This window comes from Octodon degus, unplaced genomic scaffold (genome assembly GCF_000260255.1).
Source record: "Octodon degus isolate 3935 unplaced genomic scaffold, OctDeg1.0 scaffold00179, whole genome shotgun sequence".
NCBI lineage: Eukaryota > Metazoa > Chordata > Mammalia > Rodentia > Octodontidae > Octodon > Octodon degus.
Window position 1 is genome coordinate 4312009 of NW_004524755.1, and position 22745 is coordinate 4334753.

The window sequence follows — 22745 nt, forward strand, 5'->3', positions numbered from 1 at the left end:
GTGTGTGTTTGTGTAGGGGAGGGCATTATAGTAATAGTTAAAAGATGTGTAAATTCCAAGTTACTGCTTTCCAGCATGGATTAGGTGTGGCTGAACCAAAGCAAGTGTCATGAAGAGATGGACTCAGGTTTTCTCTTAGGAACCCACGATTCCACCAGAATTATGCAGGTTTCATACCCTGTCTGCCCTGTTTACCTCCAATTGTCTGTTCTATGAGTCACAAAAAGCCAAAATTGCTGTAGAAATGTCGAGTTGGAAGATGCTTTGTTTTAATTAGATGGATTTTGTGGAAATATGACTTAAGCTTTACTGTCTCAAAAAAATGAGGTGGATTTCCCTGAGAAAAGACTCAAGAAAACCCAAGGAAATGGAAGGTTTATTTAGTATTCAATACCTGGAAAAACACAGAAGTCTCGATCCATTAGTCACAACCAAGTGCCAGGGACACGGCTCCTCCTCCACAGACTCTCCCCAGAAGACTGGTGGGTCATATCCTGACCCTTTCTTTCCATGCTGCCAGGGGCCCCACCTCGTCTGCATGGGCTGCTTAGCATTTTGGTCCTATTTATCTTAGTATGGTTCTGAGACTTACCCAGCTGGTTCAGGTCCCGTAGCCTATTTCTTCTAGAATCCATTCCATACTTCTGTGCTGGTCTTTTCAAATTGCTTCCTTTTGAATAATTAATACCATTCCCAAGCACCCCCCTTCCATGGCATCAAGAGACAAATTTGATAGCATTAAAGATTTTCGGGTGGACAGCGTGGGACTACTTCGAGCAATGAGTTCCTCCAACCCAAATGGCTTTGCCTGGCGTTCAGGGTCCTCTTCCTTGTTCCACACATTAGGTGGGGGTGTTATTTAGAGTGCAAGAATAGAAAATTCAGTGGTTTAATAAGCTAAATAATTCCAACAGAAAAGAAAAAAAGAAGACATGACTAGAACACCATCAGTTTTCTCCTGTCTGTCTTGTTCTACTAGGTTTTTATCTGGGCTGCTTGCAGCTTGAGGGTCAGACCTTTATAACTTTCATTGGAGAGAAAAATTCCCCTTGAAGTAATCCCAAGTTCAGATCTTTAAAGAAGTCTTTGATTGGATGCTTTGGGTTAGGGGCAGGTATGGGATAACAGCTATCAGACCTGATTGCAAGCACATAGCTGAGTTGGTAGTAAGACAATGCAGATCCCTGAAAGAAAAAGGTAGATACCAAAATAATGATGTAAAATGAAGCTTTAGCTGTTAATAGTGCATAGTATCTTAACAACTCTGAGTTGTTATCCACTTCTACAGCTTACTTTATTTAATTTTTTAAAAAAAGTTTCATTTATTTATTTATTTGGTACAGATTATTCACTACACAGCTCTGACTCGTAGTGATCTTCCTGTCTCAGCCTCCCCAGCACTGGGATTACTGGTGTGCACCACCACGCCTGGTTTCAGTGGCCAGCACAGCATACCTGAGGGTCCGGGGCCAGCACTGCATGTGATACTGAGGATTGGACTTAGGTCCTTGCACTTGCCGGGCAGGTGCTCAGACCATCTAGCTGTCTCCTCAGTGCCCCCCTTTTTTTACAAGCTTATTTTTCACTAACTAAATTTTGATACAAACAATACAGGTCTAATTACATGGGTCCTCAACATATTATATGTATTGTAACTTTTAGGACTTTTCCTATAAGTTCCTTATGTCTGAAAATATAATTCGTTCTGCCTTTCATCTCCCTTAAGACCCAGGAAAGTTGCTGCTTCTTTCTCTGCCCTTGGGTCTGGAGATGACATGAGACACCCATGCTCCGCTGGGACTGAGCACAAACTGGATGGTACTGACAGTTACACTGTGTCCTCCCCCCACCTCGAGAAGACTGCACCATATTCTGTATGGATGCATTTAACTCAATAACAGAATTGGGACTCACCGTCATCACAGTGAGATCCCTGGTTTTATTATTTCCTAGTTTTAGGGGGGAAAGAGATTTGGAAAACTACACCAAGAAAATCATAAACAAGTACACCTGTATTCAACATGAACATTATAATTATAATGACTGAGTCAGTTAAGAACCATGGGGGAATCTGATCAAGAGTAAAATTTCATACCTCAGATTGAATTTTGATGTCAGTTCATGAAAATGGCTCCAGAGAGGCGAAGTATGTTGGGAGGGGGCTGCTTCACGCTGGAGACCTCTGAGTGAGTAGAGAAGGAAGGGCTGCAGTTGTCTACCTTTGAGCTTCCCCTTCCTCACACACTCGTCTTCTAGCCATGGATAAACTCCCTGTGTCTGAAGGTTGTGGTTACTTGTGGAAAGTGTGACAGCTCTGAGGTCAGTGGTGGTCTACAACTATGGCTCTGGCTTAGAATTGGGCATTAAGGACAGCGTCCCATATCTTCTGGATCTGTCCTTCAAGATATTTTTTTAAGTGAATTAGCAAATGAGATTTTCAATGTAAAGTAAAAACCAAAGGTGATCTATTGAATATGACACTTATAATAGGTCCGATGGTGCCGTACGTGAACATACTTCATAGAGGGCTTTGGGAGACGCGATGTCTGTAATAAAACTTTCTGCATTGTTTCTGGGCAGCATTCCAGTCCATAAATACCAAGCTATGAAAACTACTTCACAGCTTGCGCAAGTTTACAGGTGGACAAGGGAAAGCAGTGGGTCTAGACTTGCAGAAATTGTTTAAATTTAAGTTAATATTTTATGTCAGAGAAACAGAAAGAACAAAAATCCTTCTTTAAGATGACGGCTTGTTGCAGCCGAAGAAAAAAATGCAGGAGGAAGGAAGGAGAAGAGCTGGTTGATTCACTGTTGAGTCCACAACTGCAGTCAGGAAAAGACCTGTCCAAGGCACAGCCTTAGTCAGAATACCAGAGACTCAGGCTTCCATTGTGCAGCAAGAGAGGGACAGGAGAGCAGTGAGGATGGGCAGAGAGAAGCTCTCTGAGACACCACTCCCAACAGAGTCAAACAGACATTGCTCTGATACGTATCCACCCTAGAAACGTCTAGGAATTTGAAATCTGCAGCACCTTGATTGTAACCGTAACAGCAGCAGCAGCAGCAGCAGCAGCAGCAGCAGCAGCAGCAGCAGCAGCAGCAGCAGCAGCAGCAGCAGCAGGAAGTACAGAATGGCCTGATTCTGGATGCAAAGCTTTCCATTCAGGTCCTAGCAGAAGAAAGAAAGCCTCCGTCCCCATTGCCAGCTACGGCAGCCATCCTCATTCATTTTTACAGAGTGTGACAGTCTACATCTTCTAACAAACATAAAGCCAAGAAAAAATAGCATATTCCCAAGGCACATAACAATCACCAGAAAAATTTTCAAGACTTGCTATAAAGGGCCAGTAATGAATACAATTTGGTAATGTTGGTGAAAGGACAGAGTCAATAAACTATCGAATAGAATTGAGAGATCAGAAATACATACACACACAAATATTATCAATTGGTTTTTTTTAACAAAATCACAAAGGCAATTTGATAGGTAAATACTAGCCCTTTTAGAAATTTTACTAGAACATTTGTATGTTTATGTGCAAAAACATAGACTTAATACAACTGTACAAAATTAATCCGTAGTAGTCAATAAACTTAAATGTTAAATATGAAGCTATGACAAGAACAGAAGAAAATCTATTAGATTTGGTGATGCATATTTTTTATGCGACACCAAAACCACAGTTTGTTTTAAAGAGGGTAAATTCTATTAGCATCTAAACCCTTTGTGGAACAAACAATAAGTATACCAAAATGAAAGCCACAATTGAGCAACTAGGTTTGTAAGTAATATGTCTAGGCCAGGGTTCCCACCCAGAATATGAAAGTATGCTTAAAATTCAATGATTACGTAGCAGGTAATATAATTTCAAAATGAGCAGAAGGACTAGACTGGAACTTCACCAAAGAAGATGCACAGGCACCAATAAATACATGACGAGTTACCATAACCAAATCTTGGAAACAACCAAAATCTAATGATTAGCTTAGCACCATTAGAGTTACAGAGTCAGAAAAAAAAGAGAGACTTCTTAGAGGAGAGGTGGAAAAAAAAGAGTTACGGAGTCGGTGGGGTCCTCCTCTGATCCATGTGTTAAGGCCCTACACCTTAAAGGAGTATTTCCCCTAATTTTATTTTGAAGAGTAAAAAAAGAAGCAAGAACAAATAGAAAAAAAATACATAAACAGTAATATGTAACAATACATATGTCATGGATATTCAAAACAGTAATAGCAAATTAACAGCGGTTGTTACATCATCTACTTTTATTGTCAAATCTGTTGCTCAGATTAACAGATATAGTTATGCAAGATTGGGCAAATAATTGAATAGTAACACTTGCTTTCAAGAAATCTTAAATTTTTTCCGTCTTTTTAAAAAAATTATTTTAAAGAGAGTATAATAATTGATAAGACATTAGAAATGGTATACATTTAGAAGACCAAGATGAGAGGTATTTAACCATGGTTTTGATTACACATTGTTGTCCTCAGTGTAGTTGCTCAGATCATGGATTTCAGCATATAGAATTAGTCAAGGTGAAAAATTCTAAACATTAACTGCTATTTAAAAAAAAACTGATGGAAATTATTAATACAATCATCTCAGTCATCCTGTATGTTTACTTGCATGTTTTTACCCCCCTCTTTTTTTCCTCTCATCTTTGTTGTTTTATTTCTTTCCATTTTTCTATATCTATTATACCTTTCAGGTTTTATTTATTCTTTCAGGTTCTTACACTAGAGAGGCAACATGATATTTATACATGTGAGTCTGATTTATTTCACTTATGAGTATAGCCTCTAGTTGCAGCCACTTACCTATAAAGACTTCGAGTTTGTCTTTCTTTATAGCTGAGTAGTACTCCATTGTATAAAAATACATTTTTCATCCATTTTTCATCCATTCCGCAAGTCATGGGCATTTTGGTTGTTTCCAAGATTTGGCTACAGCAAATTGTGCTGCTATAAACATAGGTGCACATATATCACTATGGTATGGTGTTTTCATTTCTTTTTGGAAAATACCCAGAAGGGAAATATCTTAAAGTCTAGATGTATTGAAGATCTAAACATTAAAATAGAAACACTGTATCTCCTGGAAGAGAAAGTAGGTAGAAATCTTGAAGACTAAGAGGAGGCAGATAGTTCATGAATTAAAACCAAATGACACAGGAAATATTCCAAAGGATCAACAACTGGGATCTCCTCTTATTGAGAAGTTTCTGCCTGTCAGAAGAAATCACTAAAAGAGTGAAAAGATAACTCTAAAATTGGAAAAAAATCATAACCAACGATCACTCAGGCCAAGGACTTCTAATCATAAAAAGAACTAAAAAAAAATTCGGCCCCTAAAATTTAAAGACCCAATTCAAAAATGGGCATCTGAGATGAATACACACTTCTCAGAGGAAGAAACACAAATGGAAAATAAATACATGAAAAAAGGTTCCACAGCACTGGCCTTTTGAGAAATGCAAATTGTTACAACATTGAGATACCATCTCACCCCAGAAAGAATGGCTATCATACAGAAATCAATGAATAACAAAATCTGGAGAGGCTGTGGGAAAAAGGAACCTTTCTCCACTCTGGGTGGGAATGTAGACTGGTGCAACCACTATGGAAATCAGTGTGGAGACTCCTCAAAAAACCTGGCCTGGAAAACCCATTCAATTCAGCTGAATGGATTTTTGAAACAAGGTCTTTCAGTAGGTAATTAAGGCTAAGGAAAATCTTAGGTAGATTCCTTGTAAGAAGAGGAAGAGGCACCAGTGCTCTCTCTGGCTTTGCAGAGGAAAGAGCTTGTAAGAATGTGACCAGGTGTGAACTTATAAGCCAGTAAGGAAGATGTAGCCAGAAATCAGTCTGATAGCACCCTCAGCCAAGATTTCCAAGTTCCAGAACTGTGAGAAATAAAATGTCACGGCTTAAACCACCTCAGTGCACAGTGTTTTGGCACAGCAGCCCTAGCAGACTACTCCAGCTAGTCCAGGCAAATGCAAACTAAAGACAGAGCAAGGCACCACTGCAGAGCACAGAAATGATGAAAATAAAAATAAATCAAGCCAACAGTATGAGGGAGCGGCAGTACTGTAGAACAATAGCTTTCATTCACGCATTCAGCAGAATACAAAATGGTCCAGTCTGTTGGAAAAGAGGGATACTTTCTTACAAAGTTAATCATACACTTAGAGTGTGACACAGTAATCTTAACCCTTGGTATTTACCTGTAATAACTGAAGTTTTATGTGAACATAAATGTCTTTATACAAGTATTTATAGCAACTTTATTCATCATCACCTCAGACAGAAGACAATTAAAATCTCTACAGGGAGGGAATGGATAACTAGAACCTCTGTTTCATCCTTTTGATAAAATACTATGAAATATGAAGGAATAAACTATTGAGTCACACAGTAATGTGAATAATCAGAAATGCATTTTCTTAAGTGGAAGAAAGTCACACCAAAGGTAACAAATTATATGACTTGGTTCTCGTGACATTTGGAGAAGGCAAAATTACAGGGATGGGGAAGAGCTCAGTGGTTTCTAAGAAAAAAGAACAGACTATGAGAGAGACAAGGTCTCAAGTAGGTAGTAAAGGCCATGGAAAGTCCTAGATTCCTTGTAAGACACTGGAGGTGGTGGAAGTGTTAAGCACCCTAGACACGAGAGGTCCTGGGTAGGGCCCTGCAATTTTTTTGTTAAATTTCTCACAGAGCCCCTCTTAGCAATTACACAGATACTTTATGTACAACTATGATTAAGAAAATAAATGATTTAATGAGCCATGTTTGTAACTTGAGGAAAGAAGTTATGAATAATCAGAGGAGAGGAAGATGAAGGCTATAATGAGTTCAGTGGAGTATATGTACATGTGGGACAGAACATATAATACACACATACACTTAAGTACATATGTGCACATACTTGGGTTAATTTGCTTGCATATATTTACTTATTAATAGCTCTGGTTATTAAGAAGGCCTAGAAGCAATGATTTTTTTCAGTAGCAATGAACATACCCAGCACCCAGCTTTTGGTTTCTAAAAGCCATTTTGTTTTACTATTTTGTTTATTTTATTTTTTGGCGGAACCAGGGATTGAACTCAAGCTCCTGCACTTGCCAGGCTAGCACTTATTCTGCTGAGCCATCTCCCCGGCCCCCCAGAAAATTCATAGATGTAAATACCCTTTTAAATAAAAAGAAAAACTCTAATTCTAGGACTAAGGAAGAGAAAATTGCTTCAGAATGAAAAGTTGAAAGAAAACTCGACTGCCGTGGTGTTCATGGAGTTCGTCTCCTTTGGAAGCTGGCGGTAAGTTGGCCTCGAGAAGCAGCTAGCAAGGAAGGCCAAGCATGAAAGACTCTGAATAATCTAGGGTTGCTGCCATGTGGGGGAACGCTTCTTAAACTTAGCTAGCAGGTGGAGACCGTTGTGTTCTCTGGAAATGAGAATTGTAGTAGATGAGCTGGAGCTTCCGAAGGAGGAAGGTGCAGAGTGTCGCCGTGCACGCCGGCCTCCTGCTAGGACCCGACCCCTCCGCGTCGCCATGCCAACAGTGGAAGGCTTGCTCCACGTTCATTGACCCGGATCTGCTCGTCTCTGCACTAACCACGTCTGATGGGCTTCCATAAACATTAGGTTAATTCCTGCCCATGTCACATTCTAATAAGTCACAGTAAAATGTGGAAAGGACAGAGTGCAGTGGACCCTTGTTCACAGAGGAATAGGGTTACTGGTAAGGGAGGCGAGCCCCTCCTTGGCCCTGTGTTTCCATCAGCCCAACCTGGACACAATCAGTCTCTCCTAGAAACTTGAAAGCTTAAACTGAAAGATACAGAGATAAAAGATTAGGAAAAAGATGACTTTTTTGTTTTGTTTTTGGTAATGGGGATCAAACTCAGGACTTTGCACTCACCAGCCAGGCACTTAAGCTGCTGAGCTATCTCCCTAGCCCCAAAATTTAAGGGTTTTTTTTTTTTTTGTTTGCTTGTTTTTTCCCCGGTACTGAATTCAGGACCTTGTGCTTGCCGGGCAAGTGCTGCTTCTACTGAGCTATCTTCCCAGCCCAAGATTAGGAAAAAGAGCTAGAACTTCAGGTCCTGTAAAACCCAGGATCAGCTTCTTCTGCCATTTATGAAGTATGGATGCTACCTGTGTTTATGTCCTGCAGCTGCTGTAGCTAATGGTTAAAAAACTGCCTGACTTAAAACAACAGCTTATTCTCTCTCAGCTCTGGAGGCCAGAGATCCTAAATCGAGATGTCAGCAGGGCTGCCCTCCCCACGGAAGCTGCAGGACATGGCTGCGCTTCCTCTTCTGGGGCCTGCAGGGGTGCCCTCTCACCACTGCCTCACTTCCTCCTGCCTGCCCACGTCGCCTGTCCCTTAGGACAATTGCCGCTGGATTTAGGGCCACTTTGATAACCCAGGATGATTTCATCTCAAAACTCCATAATGACATCTACAGACTCTTATTCTGAGCAAGGCAGTATTCACAGATTCTTGGGATTATGACATAAGCGCTTTATGGGGAAACACCATTCAACCCAATCAGCTTCTCTTTCCTGCCGCTCTTTCCATTGCGGGCAGCCAAAAGAGCTCCCCTCTTTCTGCTTCTCCATGTTTGTGGGTGCAGCTGGGCGGGGCTGGCCCCACCTGTGTACTAATCCTGATCTCAGAAATTCTCCAGCTTCAGTGAAATAATAATTGCTTTGGATCTTGTTAGAAATACAGGTTTCTTCTCTCCTCCCTAGAGATTTTCAGTAGCTTTGCCCAGCAACTGGCATTTTTTAACAACTCCCACATGTGGTACGGAAAGCACAGGAATCGCGGAGGTTGAAGACCCACACCAACATCCCGTTCAGATACAAGCAAGAGGCAAAGCAATAGAAAATAATTTGAAAACTTTAATGATGTTGTTTATATGCAGTAAAACCAAAGAATCTTTTAAATAAAATACATTCAATTTCTCAGAGCATCTGATATTCAGATCGCGTGTTTCATACACTTTCCAACATTAAACAATTGACCAAATAATAATGCATTTTTCATAAAACAATACTACAGCTTAGGCAGAAAACATCGTATTGTAAAAACACTCCACACAGGAAAAATAGCAATACCTATTAGAAAATCCTACAATGTTTCCATTAAAAAATATATTTCATCTCTTTCATTTGTCATAATAATAACAGAATATATTTTTCTTTCTAAAATTAAGTCTTATACCATTTCTCTCTAAAATGATAATATGTACAAATCTTGTATCTGAATGAATATAAATAGCAATACTGTAAGATAGTTACAGATATATTAGTAACTTTTACAGGGAAAAATATGGCTTTCTAATAAAAGCCTCTAGGGGAGCTGAAATCTCAACGCTAGTAAAGTCAGACATTCCCATATTTGGAAAGGGATGATAGAGTCTAGTTATTATTATTATTTCCAGTTGAATTACTGCAAGCAGTAATAGAAAAACTGTGTTCAGTAGGTACTGGGCTGGATCTGACAGTGGGACGAGCTATTTGGGCTTCACTGAACGCTGGGGGCAGACGTTAGTTCCTTCTGCACATCACACCTCCTTTTAGCGCCCTGTGGCAAACTGAGGCACAGGTGAGAGGAAGCGAGCACTGTCCCCCTGAGGCGCGGAAGCTACCATCTACTCACCCAGCAGATCCCGCCCCTTGGGAGGAAACGGTCCGATGACCACTTCCGGCTATAAGCAGCTTATTTTGACCGATTGCACCTGATTCCCTATCATCTCCAGAAACAGTTTCTGGTACAGTCTGTACATGGGGAAGCTGTGGAGGGACCTTATGGTCTTCCTCAGGCTGTGGGTAACAGTTTTGGGGAAGTGGTACGTCTTCAAGTGCTTGAGCGCGTGCATCAAGCCCTTCAGAGTGTCCTGGTCTCCATTCTTTATCCTCCACAGGTGGAGCAGCTTCAGAAGCTCTTCGCTCGATTTGCACGTCTTTCTCGTTCTTTCGATGTCCTCCACTCCAACTTTCTTCCCCGGGAAGCTTTCCATCAAGCTGCGCAGCTGCTCGAAGGAGAGGTTGGCGTGCCCGATGTGCCGCTGCACCCTGTCCTCGCAGAGGTCGATATCTGTGCGAAGCAAGCGCCCAAAGAAACAGTCATTTATATTCACCGAATGCCATCCCCAAAGCAGCCCGAGGCGAAAGGTTCCTGCAGAATTCATAATTTTTATGTCAAGGATAAGCTTTTCTTTCTTCTTCTTTTAAGGTGGCTTAAGTGACACTAGCTCTTCCTGAAGGCTAAGAGCAATATTCTTTTGTGTTATAACAGAATAATATGCTACACATCTTAGGCATCCAACAAAGCTGTGTGAGAAGCTCTGAGCTTAGACTATTAACTGCAGAAAGGTAGACACATGACTCTTAGTGTTCAAGATTTAAACTTTAGAACTGTAACATTTCAGCAAAGCCAAAATAAAATATTAAGGTAGTAATTTCATAATATATTTTTTTTCATTTCAAAATCACTATTTTATGTTACAAATTACCATTTTGTAATGTAAAATTTTATTCGTTGATATCTGACTGAGGCATTCTGGAAGTGTTGCTTCCGCTAGTCTTTTTTTTTGGGGGGGGGGCAAGGAATCTTTTCTTGTTTACTATCAGGAGGCTTTCTGCATGGTATCCAACAAATGTTACTCACTTGTCTTTAATAAATATATGCAGCTCTAGAAAAGCTGCCATTGTGAAACAGATATCTGAAAACACAGGGGTAGGGGAACACACATAGCCTGGAGGAAGTTTCAACAATGAGCTTGGGCATAAACAGATGAGGGAGTAACTAACATTTTTGTTAACGACAAGAGTCATTTAGTATCTGTGGGCCTTAAGGCGAGTCAGTTCATCTTTCTGGGCTGTCCTCATTTATAAAGTAGGGAAGAAGTTAGTTCCTTGCCATTCTAACAGCTTCAGATTCTGTTTTCCTTTCTTCTTGCTCCAGGGCTAGTTATACATTCAAAGAACACTTTTGTTTCACCACCAACAGAAGAAAAGTTTATTCTTTGCTTAAGTGAAAGCATTCAGCTGTCAAAAGATGTTAGTTGCCTGAAATCTATTGTTCTGCTTCCAGATACTTTGAAGTTTTCAGCAAAGTATAGGGAAATGCACTTCAGGGTTTGGGGAAGAGTGGAACGAATTTCTCCTGGGCTCTGTCTATATTAGGAAACCACCTCTTCATCTTTCTGGCACATCCTCCTCCTGGCAATTGAGGTGGGAAGTCTTAACAGTATATATCCTAAAGCTTCAGTCTACAAGGGTGCACCTTATTTCCTCTCTGGGATTTCTTCTGCCGCCATTGTGTGTCCTCTCTGTGTCACCGTTCCCTTCCCACCCTCTCTCTCCCATCTCCTTTCTTCCATACAACTTCTAAAGAAGATGCTTTAGAAGCCTTTAGGATACACAACTGCATGGTCTTAACCAGCCCTTTCTTCTAAGAAGCTCAAACCCTTCTCAGTCCTTATCTTACTGATCCTTCCCACACAGGCTATCAGAATGGTTATTGAATAGCGACCATGTGTGAGGATCCGAGACAAGATGCCAGCAGACAATCTGTGCCTCTCTGGAAAGAACTGCCAAACACAGTCTCAGTCTCACAGCTTTGGAGGAGAAGTGCCAGCCAAGATCGAAAGCTGCTAAAGACCATTTAGCTCAGCCAGAGGGCGGCTGAGAAGGAGCTAAGGGATCAGTCAGAGGCAGATTCCCTAAGGTCCAGTACTGCATTAGAAGTGCATCTCTGTTCTTTAGAGCATTCCTTGCACATGAAAGAGAAATAGCTGCAGGAGAGAGAACAAAACTTCACGTGACTACTCTTCAGGAACAATGTCAACCTTATCGGTGAACAGTTGTTCAGCAGTAACTCCCAAGAGGAAATGCCACCCATATACCCGCACAAGCACAAGGCCTTGTGGCCGTTTTACAATGGGATGTCCATGATTTCTCGTCGACTTGTTAATTTTGGGCAAGCATACCTTGAATGATCTTCTTGACCATGTCCTGCTCTCTATTTTGCTGCTTCCATAACTTCAGCAGCTGGAAAGTTTGTTCTTGTGAGCTGTGTCGTCGCTTGATCCTCTCTACACTTTCGGCATTGACTTTGGTGCCAGGCAAATTATCTACCAGGACGCTGAGCCAGTTAGGCGTAAACTTGGTAGGAACAGCAAACCTGAAGAAAGCCTCCTCACATAACGTAACATCTGAACAAAGGCAAGAAAAGCAAGCACATTTACTCAGCAGCTGGATTCCTGGAAGTCTTTTTAATAAGCAAAAGCAAAAAGCAGCACAACTGAGTGTTCCAACATACAGCATGTTAAAATGCGAAGTTTGAAAAAAATCAGAATTCTATTGGATGGTCTTAGTAGAGAGACTGACAGGCTCGTGTGCTTTCTAATTTTGGGTTGGGGGGACTTTTGGGACACGGACAGTTTAATCATATTGGATATAAATACACACATTTAAATTATTAGGTTTACTTAGTTCTACAAGGTACCTAAAAGTATCACAACAAGAATAATTAAGGGGCCAGGGAGATAGCTCAGCAGAATAAGTGCCTACCTGGCAAACACAAGGTCCTAAGTTAATCCTTGGTACAATAAAATAAATAAATAAATAAATAAATAAATAATCATTGCCCATAAGCAACTTGGACAGTAACTTGGAGCAGTGTATTATTTTCCGTACCTGTAGACACAGACTTATAACTATGCATTGGGGCTTGGGTATAGCTCAGGGGTAGAGCACTTACCCCATGTGTGCTGGACCCTGGCTTGATTCTCAGAATCACACACACACAAAAGTATGCATCAAATAGGGGAAGAAGCACAGCAATGATAAAATAATCAAGTGTTGAAATGGTCCAAGTACTTGGTAGGTCCACAAGTACACACCAGGCATTAGGCGATTGTTGTGTCTTAATCAAACATGACTTAGAATCCGAGCTTGGCCATTCACCAGCCCTGTTAACCCTGAAACCTTCGATGAGTTTTTGTAACTATTAAAGCCTATACAGCAAACGACATGGCACATAGTCAGTGCTCAATCAGTTGCAAAAACAAAATTCAAAGTGAGTTAAGTGAACAAGCTAGAAAGTCCAAGTTAGAAGTTGATCTTTTTAAAACTCTTATTTAATTTCATTTTCAGATACCCCAAAAGCAGAAAGCCTCAATGATTTGCCTAAGAATTCTATGAAACTAAAAAACATTAGAACTTCATTGCAAGCATTCATATATCAAGTTTCATCCCCATGCTTCATGCAATTGTATCTAGTACAAGAAGATGTTCGGGGCAGGGCCAGCCTGGTCTGTGCCATTGTTTGGTTAACACACAAGCAGATCACCTTGGCTGTGCTGTGCCCTGCAGTGAAAGTCTGAGGTCAGTCTTCCGGTAGGAGGGCCAGGGAGAGAGCACACTGCAGTCCGATCAGTGGCATCGCCTCCAAGGGATGTGCTCAGGAGCTTGGAGCATGGTACTAGTGAGCCACACTGCAGAAAGGATCTAAGACCTCCAGAGAGCCTTGGAACTTTCATGGAATTCAATCCACATTGCCAGTGCTAACAACACCACATCTGTATTTCCAATGTGTCATCAGTCTATGTCAATTTGTTCCTTCATTGTCAATTTATATGTAGGTGAATAATACAGATTTTCTAGAAAGTGATTAAAATGCATAATTTAAAAGCTACACTTCAGGGGCTGGGGAGATGGCTCAGTAAGCGCTTGCCTGGCAAGTGCAAGGGCCTGAGTTCAATCCCTGGTTCCACCAAAAAAAATAAAAGCTACACTTCGAACTATTTTAATTTGGTGTCCAGCAGCAAAGCTGACACAGCCCATGAGTGTGAAAGGACACAAGGCCAGGGGTCTTATCTGTGAGAAAACGGGGGCTGCAGGGGAATTTGGAGCTGTGGTGTTAGCGGCTGGTAAGCTGGTCAAGATTCAAGAAATAGCACAGCCAGAGGCTGATGCGTTCAGCCGAGAGCGGTACCAAGGCTGACAGACTGGACTATAATTACCTATTCCACACTTTGGAGTTGTTTCGCTGTTGGCAGAGCACAGGTTGTCTCGTGTCGCATTTCCTTTCTGAGCTAGCAGGAGACCTAAGGCACTGCAGTTTGTGTGCTTCCTGCAGGGTGCCTTGGATGATGTCTCATTGGAGAAGAATCCATCTGGGCATCTTCTGCACACTGTGTTTCGCTCTGGGGTTCCTGCATAAAGTAGCAAGCTTTTTTAGCACCTTCTCCAACCCTTCACAGAAGATAACCCTTTCATCTGGCTTCAGGAAGACTTGGGATTTATCAGCTACTATGATGGTTAGTGCACCAAACTTTGGGCTTCTTTGCTTTTCACTTCATTAGGCAGAGAACAAAACTTCTCCAGTCAACCCTAGGGGCAGCCTCCCCTTCCTGTAATAGAAATGCCAATTGGTTTTGCTGTTCCCTACAAAATACTTGTAAAATATGAGCGGGAGAAAGAGGACAACAGCGTGCACTAGTCCTGCCTCTGCTGGAGTGGCCATGAGGCTCGTTGTCAACTGCAATCTTCAGCTAATTATCCTTGAAAACCATCCTGATAACCATTGTGTGTCTGGCTGCCATAACATCACTCTTTGAAATTGGCTCCTATTGAATGTTGCATTGCTAAATTCTGATCAGTTCCTACTGCAGTTCTTTCCTTCCCGAATCTAATTGTAAAGCAACTCATCGGCAAGTTCACCTTGTGAGTAAAAACGTACAGGATTCTAATAAAGTTTTGACAATACTGGTAAAGTTGGCCACTGAATCCAAAGCAGCAGCCTGCAGGGAAGTTCCCCCATAAACAGAAGCTGAGATACTGTTTGCTTAAGCAGTTGCAAAAGGAGCACAGCCACGAAGCCATTAAGATTTCAGGAAGAGAACCTGCAAGGACCTTATATCTCACGGGGTGAAATATATTTGATAAATTTGGAGAAAGCACTGGTAGGAAAATCTGAATGGATCTAACAGCTAAACATGTGGAGAATAGGTATCTTCAAACTCTGGACTCTATTCTGCATGGATAGATCACACATTATAATGTATTTGCATATGAAAATATCTCCATCTAGTGTAAGCTAGTTGAACAGATTTAGATTTCAATATTCAGACATAGATTTTACAGGCTAATTTTGGCTTATGAAGATAACAAAAAATACAAATGAAAGCTACATAGTTATTCAACTTCATTTATTAAATATCTCCTCCTTTTACTTTATTGTATTTTCTACCAAAATGGGGGAGAGGCAAAATGGATTGGTTCTTGTTTCATCTCCTTTCTCTTTGCTTTCAAGAAAGATTGATGATTCACTGACCTATAAAAAGAACAAAGGGCTGGAGGGAAGATTAGGAGGAAGAGAGTATGAGGAAGCACAGCCTGAGTGTATGAGATGTTTTCATCATTGTTGTGACATAATTTTAGGAACAAAGCAGAGCATTTGTTTTGTTATTCTTTTAAAATTCCCTGTCTTATTACACCCTTCCCCTTAAATAGAATTGTAGAACCAAATTCTGCCATTTCATTGACAGAGACATTTGGCCAGGAATCCTGTGGCATTCATTCATTGCTAGTTTCTTTGGGACAAGTGACTTGGATATGTGAATCCAACAGTCCTTTGTCCCAAATGCCACATGTTCCAAGTTAGTGTCTCATCACTGCTCAGATCTATACATGCTACTGTGGTCTTCCCATGCATCCCACTGAGAAGGTCATGTGTGCGAGGTCACGTGTATGACACCACGTGTGTGAGGCCATTTTGTGAGGTCATGTGTGAGGCCATGTGTGTGAGGCCAAATGTGTGAGGTCATGTGTGTGAGGCCATGTGTGAGGCCATGTGTGTGAGGCCATGTGTGTGAGGCCATGTGTGAGGACATGTGGGACATCATTTGTGTGAGACCATGTGTGTGAGGCCATGTGTAAAGCCATATGTATGAGGTCATGTGTGTGAGGAAATGTGGGAGGTCATATGTATGAGGACATATGTGGGGTAATGTGTGTGAGGACATGTGTGAGGTCATGTGTGTGAGGACATATATGTGAGGACACATGTGTGAGGTCATGTGTGTGAGGACACATGTGTGAGGCATGGGGAGGTAAGTTAGCCATTAAAATTCTTTGATGCAGGAAACCCAGAGCCATGAAGCCAGAGTTTCACAGCATGTTCAGAGGCTCTACTCATGACCTATCTGAATACAATACAACTTCCGTCTTCATATTTGGCAAAACTTTTGGTATATAGGTTAAGATTTTTCATCTAACTAATGGTTTTCCTTGTTGTTATTATTGGAAATATAAAAATTATAACTTGGCAGGCAAAATGCAAACTATTGCAATGATGGAAGGAGTGCAGCCTTGCAACTCCTAAATCACCATGCTGGTCACAGGTAACTCCACAGGAACTAGAGGGCTGCCTGGCAGACAGAGAGATGTAAGCTGAACAGATAAGAGACAATCTGACTTCAAAACATTGATAGCAAAACTGAAATAGTGTGGTATATTTGTCATCTATTAATGAACTGTATATGTCTTAGCTTTTGGAAGTTAAATAGCTACAGATAACCAGCATCTATTAGGCCAACGGTTCTCTACAAGGGAGACTTTTCCAGCCAGAGGGCAAAGCATCAAGGTCTAGAGGAATTTGGGGTTGTTTTAGTGCAGGTAAACTGCTGCTGATATCTACGGGCTGCTAAACTCCCTAGTGTACAGGACAGCCCCCACAGAAGAGATTATCCAGCCCTAAATATCAATAATATTGAGAAACACTGCTTCAAAGTGAACAGTCTGAATCGGTAGCGATCCTTCCTTCCTTTTTTTCAGTTCAGTAAGTGAAAACTCTTAATCTTCTCAAGCCATGTGAAGTTACAGTCTACTCTGGACATGTGACCGTGGTAGAAAAGATTGGATTGTAGTATTAATAGATTCAGTGAACCCTCACCCTAACCTCTGTTATTGGAAATGCAGGGAGAAAGCACTTTGTTTATAGGCAAGGACTTCCTCTTGGCTTGACAGTCTGTTTTGTCTAAGAAAAAGAAAAGTCAGGTTGGAGAAGTTGCTGTAGTCTATCCTCCAGGCACTCAACTCCCACGCCAGCAGAGGAACTGCCTTCATTTTTAATATTGGAATGCTTTTCCCCAGCCACTCTCATTTTTTACACAATTAATTATAACTGCTCATTGTTAGCACTCCAGAGCCTCATTAATATCAGTGTAATTACTCTCTTGGTATCATTTCTGATGTTTGTCAGAAAGCATCACAGTCTGAGGCTGTTCAGCGAACATAGAGGTATATATCACACATGAACAGCACAACTCAAAGTGTTCTCCTTTTAAAAAAGAGCAATCTATCATGCGTGTCTTTAGGGAGCAATTGAGATTCTCCACTAAATTAGCCTGTAGTGGCAAAGTAGTCCTCTGAGAAAGGTCCTTTGGAAGCTGTCCAGACACACAGTTGGTATCTAACAGGTCACATTACCTTTGCAGTCTGCTATCACGTATGTCATCAGGACAAAAGCATCCCTTAAAACTCTCACTACTATCTGGCTGTGTATAGTTGTAAATGGCATTGCTGCACACCAGGAGCGGAAACATACCAGCATGCAGTACTCCAAATCCAGGCGGGCAGCTCCTGTGCTTCAAGCAGAACTCTAGCTCCAGGTAGCGTCCTTCCTCGCACTCACACACGCGGTTGTGAGTTCGATTGCACTCCTGCTTCACATACTGCAGCTCCTTGCACACGGGGCTGCAGTACAGACACTCGTCACTGTTGTGCCAGCTGTCTGTGTAATAGTGGTCAGGGCATGGAGCGCACAGGGTCTTCCGCCTCGCTGTACAGTGCTGTTTTAGGTAGGTGCCCGGAGGACATTTTTCACACATGAGCTGGCGAGAGGTCTCCGGGTCGTGATGAAGATATTTTGGAGGAAAGATTTCCTGGGTGGTCCATTTAATGGAGATGTCTAGGAACTAGAAGAGAGAGAAACCAAGACAACTTAGCATGGAAACTGGGTTGTTCTTCTGTGTGAAGTCAATGTTAGAATCAGAAAGACTCTTACTGCTTAAGCCTAATGGACTTCCCATCTACTGAGGTGTATCACAAAGCAAGTTCGGAGCTACCATTTTTCTTCCAGTGGCTTAATCTCCAAGAGCATAGATGGGCTAGCAGCAAATATAGGAGGTTCAGGTCACAGGTGAGCAGAGTCAAAAGCTTATCAGAACAGAGATTATCAAGCTTAGCTGCACTGTTGTCTATCTACATGACCTTCACGTTACGCCACCTTCCTGGGCTCCAGAATTTCTCTAGAACAAGGACTGGTTCAAGGAGTGGTTCTCAGAGTGGCTACACCCAAATCACCTATGCCCATTGTGAAAGACATAGACTCCTAGAATGCACGCACTTAAATATCCTGATTTCATGGAAGTTAGGTCTGGTGAATAAAACCAAACCAAAGAAAACACTCTGGCATTGATTCTGACGTATGGAGAATATACTAATAATTACACTTTCATTTTGTGGATTGGATCAATAGTCAGTAAACCTTAGTATTCTAGGTAGAATTCAGGGCACGTGATGCATGGTTCTGAATAATACTGTTTTCTGCCCTTGTGGAGTTTACAATCCTACCAAAGGAGTAGGAAAATAAATAAATTGTAGGAAAAATACATGTTAATGCAATCTAGAAGATCAGGTGAAGAAGATGGGAAAAACAGGGAGGCAATTAGAACTTCTAAAAGCAGAGGTCACAGTAGCTGTACTTGGGAATAGAGGATAGCTGAGTTTTCCTGCTCTAAGACTTCCTGATGACCCAAACCATCATGAAGTAAAAGACAGATGACGTGTGGAGTTATGTGATTTTGTTAGTGCCATTTTTATCATTGCTCATTTATGCAGCAGAGCTCTGTTGAATGTTCCTTGGAGTCATGCACCAGGAATACACAGACGGTCAGCCAGGGCTGGAGGTTCCATAAGCTAATGATTTGAATTTGAATTTAAAAATTGACATCTTCTGTGAAGATCATATGCACTAAACTCTTGATTCTCTTGGGTGAATGATGTCTACAAATGAAGCAGTACCTCCCTTTACATCAATTGGGAAATTTTCAGGAAGAAGGCCAGGTCTTAGAAGTTGCCATACATGATTCAGGGAGGAATCACAGACATGAAGAAAGGATTTCATCAGCAAGTGTAGTTCTTGGGAGGACAGCACCTCATGGGGATTTCTCTTGAGCTGTAAATCTAAGAAAATCTTCCAGGGAGCACTGGAGAAATGCTTCCCACTCAGCACAGGAAACCCACGCTCAGAAGAAACAGTGTTATTTTATGTCCGGGGTGGTTTGTTTGGTTTTTATTGTTTGTTTTTGGTACAGGGGTCAATATTGACTATTTTCAGGCTTTGGGGAGATGGGCAGGCAAACGCAGGAGTTTGTTCCACACTCTCTTTGTAAAACTCAGGAAATGTCACATAAACCCAGTGAGTGACCTGGGAAGAGCCAGCCAGGCCAAAGCCACAGCAACCCCTTTTTGAATCAGAGGTGGCCAAGGCAAAGAATGACATTTTCTCATAAGTATTTACATTATTTTATTCTACAGAACTGCACTCACGTTTTACTGGAACATGGCAATTTTGAGGCTGAATGTACCCAACATGTGCTGGTAAACCAGAAAAACAGGCGAAGATATCTTATCAAGAGCCAGGATTCTTTTAGAAGACAGAAGTTTTCAAGGAATGTTTTGATGTCAGGGACTTCCAACCAACAAAACAGCAAATCAGAGCACAGAATCCAGGCTACTCCTGTCATCCTTTGACTCATGTCTCTATTGAGTAAGAGTCTGGGGGAGAAGCATGTTTTTGAGATTCCCTGGGGCTTTTTATTGACATGAAGGAAACTAAGCAAGATGAAATGACTGACTTTCTAGTCACTGGTCATTTGGATGTTGCAGGAATCTTTCAAGGGTTTTGTCTTGTTAATTCAAATAGTTCTAAAGTCTTCAGTGCTGTGGAATGAGGTTTTCCCAACACAAGTTTGCAAACACATATGAAAACAAGAAATCATTCTTTCTGCAGCTGTTCACATTACTTTTGAGGATTCCAGGAGGCCAAGCTCAGAGGTCCAGGGGGATCCCTTTCTCGAGTGCTGTTGCTAGGCCTCGTCCCAGGCACCTTCCTGATGTTCCCTGTTGCCCTTGCCATGTGGGTCTGGTGCACCCGTTTGTGCATTAGTGCTGACTTTTTCTACCTTACCCCAAAGGGCAGAGGGTGGGGGCTGGACAGCCCAATCACTAGAGCTGTGTCCTCACTAGAAGCAACCACATAAATACTGGTAGAGACTGAGCACCCTAATTTGGAATCCAAATTCTGAAATGATCCAAAATCTGAAACTTCCCAAGCATCATATCACACTCAAAAAATAGTTTCTGATTTTGGAGAATATGGAAATTTGGATTTTCAGATTATGAATTCTCAATGGGCAAAATTTATGCAAATAACCCCAAATTTGAAAATAAGAATCTGAAATTTGAAATAGTTCTAGTGTTCATGTCTTTAGACAGGAGGCATTCAAAATGTATAACTAATAATGTGAATGGAATTTATATTTTTCTAGGAAACTGGGCATGATATTGTTGGTTTCTTTTTGTTGTTGATATTGGTTTCTTGAAATAGTGTTTTGGAAATTTTTGACATTCCTTTAAAATACAGGAAAAGCGTTAGGGAGATAGCTCAGTGGTCTAAGCGCCTGTCTGGGAAGCACAAGAATCTGGGTTCAATTCCCGGTACCTCATGCCCTCCCGGCCCCGGAGTCATGCAGGCAACCAAAACTGTCTGTGGGACAGCACTGGGGAGGCTGAGATAGGAGGATCACTACCAGTCTGAGCTATGTGGAGAGACCCCATATCAAAAAAAAATTTAAAAACAGAAAAAAAGCCTTGAAGAACTTATGTTCCTCCAATTCAATTGGGTCTTTGTGTTTTACTTGAAAAATTTCCACTTTGGTAAAAAGACTGAACTCTGTGTGGCCCAAACTCAATGTTCAGGGCTCAATCTCTGGTTAGCCTCAAGTCCCACACAGAACGTCTGGGCTCGGTTACTGGGCAGAGGACGGGCAAGAGCGAGAGAGCGCTGCATCGCAGCCCTCACCTTACTTGATTTTACATTTCCTGGAAAAGTAAAGAAAATGCCAGCAGATAGATCATCTTAACACCACCCATAGCTGCGTCACCACATGACGATATTTCAGTCCTAAGGAGAGGTTACAAATAAATGTCCCTGTAACGTAGTCTCCAGATAACCACGGGTGCACTTCTGCAAGGGCGAGGCCACCTGCCTCTGTGTGTGTGTGTGTGTGTGTGTGTGTGTGTGTGTGTGTGTGTAAGCACACAGCGATTTCAGGACAAGAGGCCACCCCTCTTTTGTACTTTAGGCTTGGGCTATATGGAATTAAATAACATTTTAATTTAATGACATTTCCTTTTTTCTTTTATCCTCTTCTCATTCCCTGGCTGTCCATTATTTGGCATAGAGCACTTGTGCTTGACCAGAACACGAATGTCCTGAAATCCAGTGTTTGTTCCCAGGTCAGGGTTTCTTCCTCACATGTTCCAAACCTCTTTTCTTAAAAATACATGTAAGGCTGCGCCTCTCTTCTCTGTATTCCCCTTCTCTGCTTCCATGCTTGTTGTTGGACAGTGGTGAAGAGTTTGTGATTTCAACCCTCCCGCTGTCTGCTTGTCCTTTACACGTCAGCCGACGGCGGTGGTGGATGATGCTGGGCAGGCTGTACTAGCTGCTCTCCAGTGCCTTCCTAGCCCTGCCTTGTTGCTTGACAACTGGCCTGGCAACTTGATTAACCAATGAACATGAAAGCCAGTGTCTTAGCCTTAGCCTAACCCTGTCATACATCTTGCTCCATTTTGTTTTACATGTGCAACCCCTTTGTAAGGTAGACCTCTTGTGATCAATCTGTTTCCCACGCCTTCTATTTCCTCTATCAAACCTCCAGCTATCCCAGGAGCTCCACGCTGTGCTGACCCTCCAGCATGCCATCTCCCTCTTGATCTTCCCAGAAGAGCTGTACGCCTAACAAAAGTCAGTCACATGTCTGTTGCAGAACTGGCTTATGCCAGTTATAATTGTAAGTAACATAAGGTAATTTAATTAAATATCTCAACCAATGAACATAAGTGTAAAAGGTCACTATTGGATACTTTGGGATGGCTTCATCAAGATGGGACCTCCTCCATACAAAAAATACTCTACAGAAAGCAGCAACAAGCAAAGCAACCGACTGTGGAATTTGAAGTAGACAAGACAACTTGTAAAAATGAAATGAGGCAAGTATTCAGAAGAAACTTCTAATCAATTAGGTTCACTGATATCTTTGAGTTGGTTGGGTGAAACTGAGTGGACCAGCAATACTTATAGAAAAGGGGGTGCTAGCATATTTAGTATGAGGTGTTAGCTAGCCAACCGAAACTCAAGGAAAGAATTGATCGGATCTCAAAATATCACTGATGAATGAAGGTTTGTTTTACATCAAAAACAAAATATTTCAGGACTATATGTATAATTTTAATTATTAAGTGCTCCAACTGATGTTACTGTAGATTGTCCCTCTATTGGTCCCAAACACACAGAAACTTCTAAGCTGATTCCCCATGTACAGGAGGTGAAGTGGTAATGGTAATGGTAATGGTAATGGTAATGGTAA

General features: G+C 41.6%; 1 protein-coding gene across 1 annotated transcript in view; it reads right to left on the minus strand.

Moving 5' to 3' along the window:
* Positions 1 to 8920: 8920 nt before the first annotated feature.
* The window catches only part of Tnfrsf11b (TNF receptor superfamily member 11b), a 27927-nt gene continuing 14102 nt past the window's right edge, over positions 8921 to 22745 (minus strand). Inside the window, exons 2-5 of the mRNA XM_023703779.1 lie at positions 17636 to 18005; positions 14049 to 14240; positions 12012 to 12236; positions 8921 to 10114 (exon numbers count right to left, since the gene is read on the minus strand). Coding sequence (XP_023559547.1) covers positions 9726 to 10114; positions 12012 to 12236; positions 14049 to 14240; positions 17636 to 18005 — 1176 coding nt within the window. The 3' untranslated portion in view covers positions 8921 to 9725. The remainder of the gene's footprint in view (positions 10115 to 12011; positions 12237 to 14048; positions 14241 to 17635; positions 18006 to 22745) is intronic.